The sequence below is a fragment of the Protomyctophum bolini genome (genome assembly GCF_963924005.1).
Source record: "Protomyctophum bolini genome assembly, chromosome: 2".
NCBI lineage: Eukaryota > Metazoa > Chordata > Actinopteri > Myctophiformes > Myctophidae > Protomyctophum > Protomyctophum bolini.
The window spans coordinates 33,581,002-33,590,989 of record NC_137863.1 but is presented as its reverse complement, the minus strand read 5'-3'; the positions used below and the strand labels follow the sequence as shown (position 1 = coordinate 33,590,989).

The 9,988-nt window shown below is 41.1% G+C and overlaps 1 protein-coding gene across 3 annotated transcripts in view; it reads left to right on the top strand.

Moving 5' to 3' along the window:
- Positions 1-222: 222 nt before the first annotated feature.
- Positions 223-9,988, top strand: part of iars1 (isoleucyl-tRNA synthetase 1) — an 82,170-nt gene continuing 72,404 nt past the window's right edge. For all 3 annotated transcript variants that reach the window (XM_080779970.1, XM_080779971.1, XM_080779969.1), the window contains exons 1-7: positions 223-277; positions 1,620-1,743; positions 3,779-3,935; positions 5,604-5,723; positions 6,298-6,380; positions 8,153-8,270; positions 9,455-9,602. In XM_080779970.1, coding sequence (XP_080636096.1) covers positions 1,625-1,743; positions 3,779-3,935; positions 5,604-5,723; positions 6,298-6,380; positions 8,153-8,270; positions 9,455-9,602 — 745 coding nt within the window. In that variant the 5' untranslated portion in view covers positions 223-277; positions 1,620-1,624. The remainder of the gene's footprint in view (positions 278-1,619; positions 1,744-3,778; positions 3,936-5,603; positions 5,724-6,297; positions 6,381-8,152; positions 8,271-9,454; positions 9,603-9,988) is intronic.

Genomic DNA, 9,988 nt, shown 5'->3' with positions numbered 1-9,988 from the left:
GTTGTCCATGGTGGCATCTTGGATTAATGCAAATGTAGGGTATTTGCAGTGAGCAGATTTATTTTATCCTGGCTAGTAGACCTAATGTCCTGTCAGAATCAATTGAGAAACTAAATAAAGCAATTTATTCCAAACTCAGTGAAAGTGTTTTTACTTTTTTTAATTCCTTTACTGGACTACAATCTTACGTCACTTCCACCCATGTTGACCGTCGCTTGCATCATTTCCCATCTCCTCCTCCTCCTCTGTTGCAGCCCCGGCGACTTGTTTAACACATGTGAGTATCATCATATGCTACTGTAACTGTAAATATATCCATATTCCAATGTCACAGTGGTTATATTCTGTAATGTGTGCATTGCTGTGTTCTCCATACGAGACCCGCTGTTTAGAAACTCACCAGAGAACGTTGTCACAAAGTTATGGAAGATTATAGCTTGACAGTTAAAACCTGTTAGCATAGCCTGGGAGCTAACAACAAGGAGGCGTCATTCATCATGAGTAACTGCATGCCTGCATTGATTTGATACTTTAATATTAACATTTTGCATTTTGTGCAGATATACAGTTTACAATGATTGTTAAACAGGATAACACAAAAAGTCATAAGGGCTTGTTTCCACTGTCTTGTTTACAGTGTCTGAATTGGACAACTTTACTTTAATAATAGCCTACTACTTTTTGTGGATTTTGTTCATGTATTTATATAGTTTCAAATACTGTAAAGTTGTGCATGTTTTTTGTGCATGTTTTTTTTTATGGCAAAACTGAACGTGAGTTTGACAGGCCTATAGTATAAAGGTCGCAGGGGAGTTGCTTTTACGAAATTGTACGAGTGAGTGGTACCTCAAATAATTCATACAGTAAAAGATAGTTTTTGACAGAGTGACCATGTGGGGGTCCCTGTACTGTACTGTACTGGCACAACCAAAATCATATATACCGTTAATATGTGTGTGTTTGTGTGTGTTAGGTTGCAGCGCACAGGTGGTGAAAAACAACCATGCTGTTTTCGTGCTCAGACCAACCCAGCCACACAGCCACACATAGCTCCGTAGCCCCTCTCGGAACCCCCTGGGTCAGCCCAATCTATCGTGCCGAACGGGGCTGACCATGGGGTCCCGGTGCGGTGATGTGTTTTCGTATGGAAATGATAGAACGCAGACATAAATACCGTCGGTTACGTCGTTTCTGCGCCGTTTGAGGGCTTCTGTTCGTTTGAGGGCTTCTGAATGTGTGAACTATAGTTTACAACGTACACCGCTGCGAATTCTCCTGTGCCGCGGAAGCCTTTAAGTATTTTTAATCCTTGTTTGACCGATTTGGTCGCTTTGATTCTTCTCTTCCTTCCTTGTTTATTGTACCGCCTCCCGCTGCGGGGTTGGCTTGTGCGTGGCTACGTTCCTGCCTCTGATCTGCTCTGTCATAGCTATAGCCACTAGCTAGCCAGATAGGCGGTACAATGAGGTGTCAATAAATAAGGAAGGAAGAGAAGAATCAAAGCGACCAAATCGGTCAAACAAAGACATTAAACATTAAAAATACTTAACGGCTTCCGCGGCACAGGAGAAGCTGCTTAACCATATAATGTGGGCTATGTTTTAATGTGTCCTGAACAGAAACCATGGTGGAGCCAGTGGCTGAAAACATCAACTTTCCCTCTGAAGAGGAGAGGATCCTCCAGTTCTGGAAGGACAAGGACTGCTTCCAGGAATGCCTGAAGCAATCCAAGAACAGGCCCAAGTAAGGTCACATGTAAAATCTCTGTTGCCCTAAAACCACAGATAGCAGTAAATAGGCTTTCAATGTAATGAGTGCAGGGATGGTCTTTTAGGGGTGATTCACACTATGGTCCCGGGTGCGCACTCGGGACCACTTGGCAGATGTTGTGGTAGTGTGAATGATGATGTACTTTTCCCGGGTGGTAAGAACTGACTGACACAGTGAATAGCAGGCAGGCTGACAGTGAAGTAGTATAACGGCAAAGAGGCAATGCAATGCAGTGTGTCTGGATTTATTGGAGACAATGTTGCAGAGTTGATGGTCAGTGTCCGTGCGTGCCAGCCATCAAGCACAGCACCATCTGGAGGATTAAAGTGTGTTATGCAAGTTTACGCGGGTGCGCTGTTGAATCTCGGGCAATGTGAATCATGGCCATCGGGGACCAGGCAACCGTATTCGGAAACGGTTCCTTCCAATGAAACGGATTCAGTCCCTCTCAGTGTGAGAGTCATATTTTGCCATTTTTACAAATTGCAGCATTTAACTCCCATTTCATTTTATCTGGTTATAATGTGGTTACATTCATGTAGAAAACAGAAGAAGAAATTATTATTATAACTAAAGCTAGCAAAATAAACTAGAATAAAAAACAGTACAGTAGTGCATTCCGTGGATGCAGAGGTCGTTTTATTGCGTCCCTTAACTATAAACTTCGTTTTGCGATGCAAAATGCACCCTATTTTAATCTCTGAGATAGGAATATTTGAATCATTGTTTTGGAGTTCATGTGGGAAATTCCATAACACGTTTTGGCGATTGCATTAGGAATTCAAAAGTAGTTTTCCTACCTTTTTCTGTGTTATTTATTTGTTTTCCTCAGAGATGTAATCTGTAGTAATAGTAGTATGGTGAAAAGTGAGCCCCCCTGAGGTGAATGGTTGAATATAATCACGGTTTTGTGACATTCAGACTATCATAGCCAGTAACGGAGCTACTGGCTAACCTGTTGTTACCTGGTCAACTACAGTATGTCCCTAACTAGCCAGCTTCCAAATGTATAATGTAGCCACGTATTGTAGTAGAGCAGTTGCTCTCAAACCTGTTCCAAAATTGTCAATTAAGATGTGACGGATATGTTAAGGGCCTTTCAAACGTGATGCGATATAACGCGCCTATAGTTCCTTTTCAATGAGACTTGCGTTTTTAGCGCAAAGCACTGGGGAGCAGTCGCGGTGCGACAACGCATGCGTATTCACGTGAGCGTGGTCCCGTGAATTTGTTGCGCGCATGCTCGTTTCGTGCAGACGCCCCCGACTCACCAGACCTGGATACTGTTTAGCTTTTTTTTTACGCTTGCGTTGTTGCGTTCCTCGCTTTACGTTTGCAAGGTCCTTAACACCCTCCGCGCCATTGCCTTAGATTAATGTCAATTCATTAATAAAACGCTTGCCGCCATTGCCGTAGCCCTTCGGCAATTGTTGTTTTATAGTGCATTTGATCGATCGAGCCATAATGCTACTTACGTTAGCCGGTTAGCTAGCTGTGTTGTTAGCACAGCATTGGATCGTTCATCTTAGTTCGTCGTCGCCATAAGAATCCATTCTATCCGTTTCTTTCAATCGCCTGTATCTCCTATTCCTTGTCCCAGATGGCATTTTTGGTCAAAACAGCGTTTCTTTGACGGCACGAGCCGACGTTGTGGAGGTCTATAGTGTACCCGGCATGATGTGATCATGTAAACAAAGGTTGTCATGGCAACGTAAAGCTGGCAGAGATGAGCTCACTTCCGGTTGAGGCAAAATGTGGCTTTTCAAAATAAGAGCTCAAATTAAAAAAATGCTGGCGTGAATTAGGACCTAATTTATCAATAAATGGCGGCAGTCTAAGTGTTAATAATACGTCGATAGGTAGGTAAAAAAAGTGCACATTTTATGTGCACTTTTCAGCTTGCATACTGTATGTTTTATAACGGGAACCTCAACTTGTATCATGTTCATGTCGTTTGGGGAGGTATTTGTCAGTGAGAAAATCTTTCTTACCCTTTGTCTCGTCCTAGATACACGTTCTACGACGGTCCTCCCTTTGCCACTGGTCTTCCCCACTATGGGCACATCCTGGCCGGCACCATAAAGGACATTGTCACCCGCTTTGCCCACCAGAATGGCTTTCATGTGGACCGACGCTTTGGCTGGGACTGCCACGGTTTGCCTGTGGTAAGAACACAGCATTACTTGTGTTTTTTTTACACTTGAATCATTTCTCAGTTTGAATTCTTAATGAGGTTTAATCCATTTGCATCATTCACAAAGGTCTTCTTAGATTCCTACTACATTTTAGTGTAGGTTTGCAGTATGTAGTAGACCAATGTCTGATTCGTGATGGCCTTAATTTCCATGTGTTGGGTGTATCGGATGAGGAATTCCAGCTGTTCATGAATCAAATGTGCATCATTGGCATCGTCCCATTCCCCGTTCTTAACACAATAAAAGGCAATGGAATATCCAATATGAAAGCAACTTCACTGCAGTGAATGTACAACTTCATGGCGTCGCTCATCAAAAAGAAACGTTCTGTTAGCTGCAACGCCTCACATCGCAACGCCTTGTCAGCTTGTACATCTGATTTATTTGGCAAGCGAAGGCATCAGCTAAACGTGATTTGCTCTCATGTGTAAATGGGAATTAATAATGTACAAAGTTTAACGACCCAGGACCAAATAATAGGCTAATAAAGTGTGGCAAGAAGATATTGGCTATATAAGCCTTTTCTACTGATCAATTGCTCACCTTTGCTGACGTACTAACAATACAACAACGATGAGGACAAACTGGAATGCTGCTTTCACTCCTAAAATGTGTTTGTCTCAATGTTTTGTCATTGTTTCTGTTTTACGTATTATTCAAGGTAAAAGGGTAGGAATTATACGTACGACTTCAGCTTCGATCTAGCTGTCCTTGTGCTGTTTATTTTGCTGCATAAACATACATTTATTATATTTATATTATATATAGATATAAGCCATGTACAGAGTTTAGTCACCACATGCTAATGTATGCAGCAAAATAAATAAAATTTAAATATAATATATATATATTATATTATATTTATATATATTTTATAAAATTAAAATAAATAAATGTTTATATGCTTAGTGGTGACTAAACTCTGTACATGGCTTAAGACTGAAATAAAGCCATTCATTTATTCATCCAGTTTCAAAGTTGGTACCTTAGAGTAGAGATGAATGGATTTTGCCACATTACGAGTGCCTGAGAGCAGATGTGAGGTTTCGTGTATACGTAACAAACAAATTCAGGTAAAATACTTCTGATGAAGGTGCTCTGAGTGTATACATACTGTAACCTTACATCATATTGTGTCTGACAGTGGCAAAATGCATATGGTTCGTGTTAGGGCCATTCTAATGCAACATTTGTATGAAATCCATTTTGTTGTTTGGATTTTGATTGTGTGTATGTATCATGTTAACGACTTAATACCTAGTATAAGCTGTGCTGCATGAATAATCGCAATCTAGATTCAGACAGCTATGCGATCTCATTTCTAAATTTGTCGTGCTGCACTGCACTGTCCAATTCATTTTAGTTACTCTTATTTTTTGCTACAATTTTAAGTCGAGCACTTTGTCTGTTTTAAAGCCACAGTAGTTGGCTCCAGATCAGCAACTACAGACTAATGTAAGAATCCTGCCCTCCATTTTTCTCTCTCTACCCCAAATGTCTTTGCAGAATGTTCATTTATTATGACGTGCAGAATAGGGAAGCTATACTTCATTTAGATAATGACAAACGGCTCAAACATTTGAAAGATTCTTCTAATTAGGTTTTTCTGTTTGTTTCTTCTTTCTGTGTTTTTTACAGGAATATGAGATTGACAAAACATTGAACATCAAAGGGCCTGCTGACGTGGAAAAGATGGGCATTGCGAATTACAACAAGGCGTGCAGGGACATTGTCATGAGATACTCCAATGAGTGGGAGGTGAGCATAGAGAAGGAGACTTGGCTTGGTCTCGCACAGTTATGTAACACATTAAGGAAAGTATTTACATTGGGAGTCTATGGAAAGATCCAAAATGGAAGCATGCACATCTCAAAAAAAGTTGATGTGCTGAACGAAACATATACTGTACATACAGAAAGGTAGGATGTCCGCACACCGTTCTTAAGCTCATCATTTCTGATGAAGACCCGAGGGTCGAAACGTTGATTCCTAATGAAATACTACTGGGACCCATTTAGCCCTGATAGCAGATCTGCAAGCTGGTATCGCAGCACCGAGTGCCGCACTATGAGCTTGTAGGTCTGCTATTTTTCAATAGCTAAAGCATAAACTAAACACAATGCTTAAAACACCAAAAGGGGTTCCCGTCCAGATCCTAAATAAAAATGTATTTGTCTTTATCAGCAGTTTAATTCAAAATGTATTATGAATATACATGAATCGTTCAAAACAAACTGAACGAAACGGATATTGGAACATTTTTTCTCCTGACTTTTGGCACACTGTTCAGTTTTTCTCCTGTGTATTTTACATTGTTGTGTGACGTTCCCAGATCTCAGTGACAAGAATGGGCAGATGGATTGATTTTGACAATGACTACAAGACACTCTACCCCTGGTTCATGGAGACCGTCTGGTATGAATCCTTGCAATATATTTCATAGCGTAGAAATGAAATTTCCATGAAGTGTGTTTATCTCACGATTTTGCGTAGCACTATCTTGTCTTCTGGCAAATAATTAAGGTCCAACCTGGGACCGTTTTGAACATCAAAATTAGGGTAATATTTGCATACTACAGTAAAGAGTTTGATTTGTAGATTACTTCATTAATGCACATCATCAATCAAAATTCAAAACGTATAGCTATGTTTTACTTCAATGTTTACTTTGAGGTAAATCACCAATATAATGCCAAACCTAAGCTATTACCACCACGGGCTTAAAAACAAGTGAATCTGTGTTCTTCTCAGTCACCTTGAGAATTAAATCATGTCTCCTGTGCTATTTTATTATATTTGTTGGCGTGAGATCAGGGCAGGTATTTCATGGGGGCCACAGCTTGCCCTTCAGCTTGGCTGTGTTGAAAAATGAAATGCACTCCTCCTGCCACAGACGGTGGCCTTGATGTCCTGCGCTCACTGTGTCTGTCCCAGCTGATTTCCATATCTTTCCTTCTTCTGCACTATTTTACTCAATTTAGTTGTCGGGCAACTGTGTCTGTGGTTGAGATGCTGAATTCTTATTGCACCACACCAACTGTGTCTGTGGTTGAGATGATTCATTCTTATTGCACCACACCAACTGTGTCTGTGGTTGAGATGATTAATTCTTATTGCACCACACCAACTGTGTCTGTGGTTGAGATGATGAATTCTTATTGCACCACACCAACTGTGTAAGTGGTTGAGATGCTGAATTCTTATTGCACCACACCAACTGTGTCTGTGGTTGAGATGATTAATTCTTATTGCACCACACCAACTGTGTCTGTGGTTGAGATGATTAATTCTTATTGCACCACACCAACTGTGTCTGGTTGAGATGATGAATTCTTATTGCACCACACCAACTGTGTCTGTGGTTGAGATGATTAATTCTTATTGCACCACACCAACTGTGTCTGTGGTTGAGATGATTAATTCTTATTGCACCACACCAACTGTGTCTGTGGTTGAGATGATTCATTCTTATTGCACTCTTAACTGTGTCTGTGGTTGAGATGATTAATTCTTATTGCACCACACCAACTGTGTCTGTGGTTGAGATGATGAATTCTTATTGCACCACACCAACTGTGTCTGTGGTTGAGATGATGAATTCTTATTGCACCACACCAACTGTGTCTGTGGTTGAGATGATTAATTCTTATTGCACCACACCAACTGTGTCTGTGGTTGAGATGATTAATTCTTATTGCACTACACCAACTGTCTGGTTGAGATGATGAATTCTTATTGCACCACACCAACTGTGTCTGTGGTTGAGATGATTAATTCTTATTGCACTACACCAACTGTCTGGTTGAGATGATTAATTCTTATTGCACTACACCAACTGTCTGGTTGAGATGATGAATTCTTATTGCACTACACCAACTGTGTCTGTGGTTGAGATGATGAATTATTATTGCACCACACCAACTGTGTCTGGTTGAGATGATGAATTCTTATTGCACTACACCAACTGTGTCTGTGGTTGAGATGATGAATTCTTATTGTTTTAGTCACCTGGAATGTTTTTAGTGTTAGTCTAGTTTTAGTCGACTTTAGACGACAAACATTGTTTGTCATAGTATTAGTCGACGGAATCAACACTGATTTGAGACCCCCCACCATGTAACGGCATACAATCTGCACTCATTGCCACTTAAAATGTCTTATTTTTGTGCATGTTCTGATTACTCCAGGTGGGTATTTAAGCAGCTCTACGACAAGGGTCTGGTGTACAGGGGCGTGAAGGTCATGCCATACTCCACTGCCTGCAACACCCCTCTGTCCAACTTTGAATCCAACCAGAACTACAAGGTAGGCACACAACGGAACCCCCGACTACTTCAGGAAAGATCATACAAGCAGTGGTGGAAAAAGTAGCAATTGAAAATGTACTTGTGTGTACAAAATCTATTGAAAATAGAAATAATTATTTTGATATTACTACCAAAAATCCCGCAAATCGTTTCACAATAGCTTTACAATCATATGTATTTATTTTTTATAAAAACAATACAGTGAACATAAATATAAGAAAGGTAAAGTGCTGGGCTAAGGCAAAAAAGCCCAAGGGGCTTATACGAGGCCTCTACCTACGGTATGTAAAACACAATGAAACATTCTACAAGAAATATAGAATATCCAGAAAACATGATTAGAGTATACAACAAGAACAAAACAACACAAAAACAACAACATGATTAGAATATAGGTTATCTACAGTACATGATTAGAGAAAAGAAGAGATGATACAAAGAAATATAATTAAGTGATCTGGTCAATTCGGTGGGTCCTAAACATATATTTGAAATTATTTAATGAAGTAGAATTTGATGAGATTGCTGTATAGGTGTTCCATAGCTGGGCCCCCCTGTGTCTGATGGAGAACTGAAGCCCGACACACACCGGCTGCGTCCCCCGCGCGGCGCCGCGCGGCGCGCACAGCCGCCTCCATTATTTTCAATGAACCTAACGCACACCGGCTCCGTCCGCCGCGCGGAGCCGCGCCGCGCCGCCCGGCGCGCCGATAGAACACAGTTCTATTTTCCAGGCGGCGCCGCGCAGCAACGCGCCGCGCCGCACACGGTCGCAGACGGTGTGTGGTGGGCTTGACACAGACCAGTACTGAGCTTTGGGAGATGTAAATGATTTGCCTGTCTCGTATTGAAGTGGTGCACATCCCTGTTGAACTGGAAAAAGTCTTTACATGGCAAAGGAAATTCAACTGGCTGGAACAATACTTTGAAAATAAAGTTGCAGGTTTGGTATGTATTTAAATTAAAGATTGGTCAAATATTGAGTTGTTTGAAAAGAGGGGCAGAATGAATGTTCAAGACGGATCTGTCTGATATTTCATATTCCATCCTAATTGGCTAACATTGGCTTTCAAAGTTTGCAGAAGTCTTTCACAAAAACCCTCAATTCATGAACACTTTTCATGATTCCCTTTGGGTAACCACACTAATAATTAACCTCTCCTCTTGGGGTTTTGTCTGCAGGATGTTCAGGACCCATCGGTGATTGTCAGCTTCCCATTGGAGGAGGACCCAGGTGTGTCTCTGATTGCCTGGACAACTACACCCTGGACGTTGCCTAGCAACCTGGCCCTCTGTGTCAACGCAGAGTTGCAGTATGTGAAGGTCAAAGGTGAGAAACCAAATCCTCATCCTCAGCATCATTGGAAAAATCTATGTATGTAATTGTATTTTCTTTTTTGTTATGTCAAATGTGTGTATATGTGTTGCATACTAGGCCGCTGGGTCACAAGACAAATTTCATATATCATGACATGACATGACACACATTCACTCATCACCGAGTACATCCTCAAGAAGGTGCACTAGCGACTGTACTTTCTGAGAGGCCCCTTTTGGCCTAAGTACAAAGGGACTAGTTAACTTTTATCGCTGTATAATTGAAAGTGTCTTAACTGGCTGTATCACAGTGTGGTACAGTAACACGACCGCTCAGGACTGCAACAGGTTGCAGAGGACCGTTAAAACAGCAGCTAAAATCATCGGCACAGCACTACC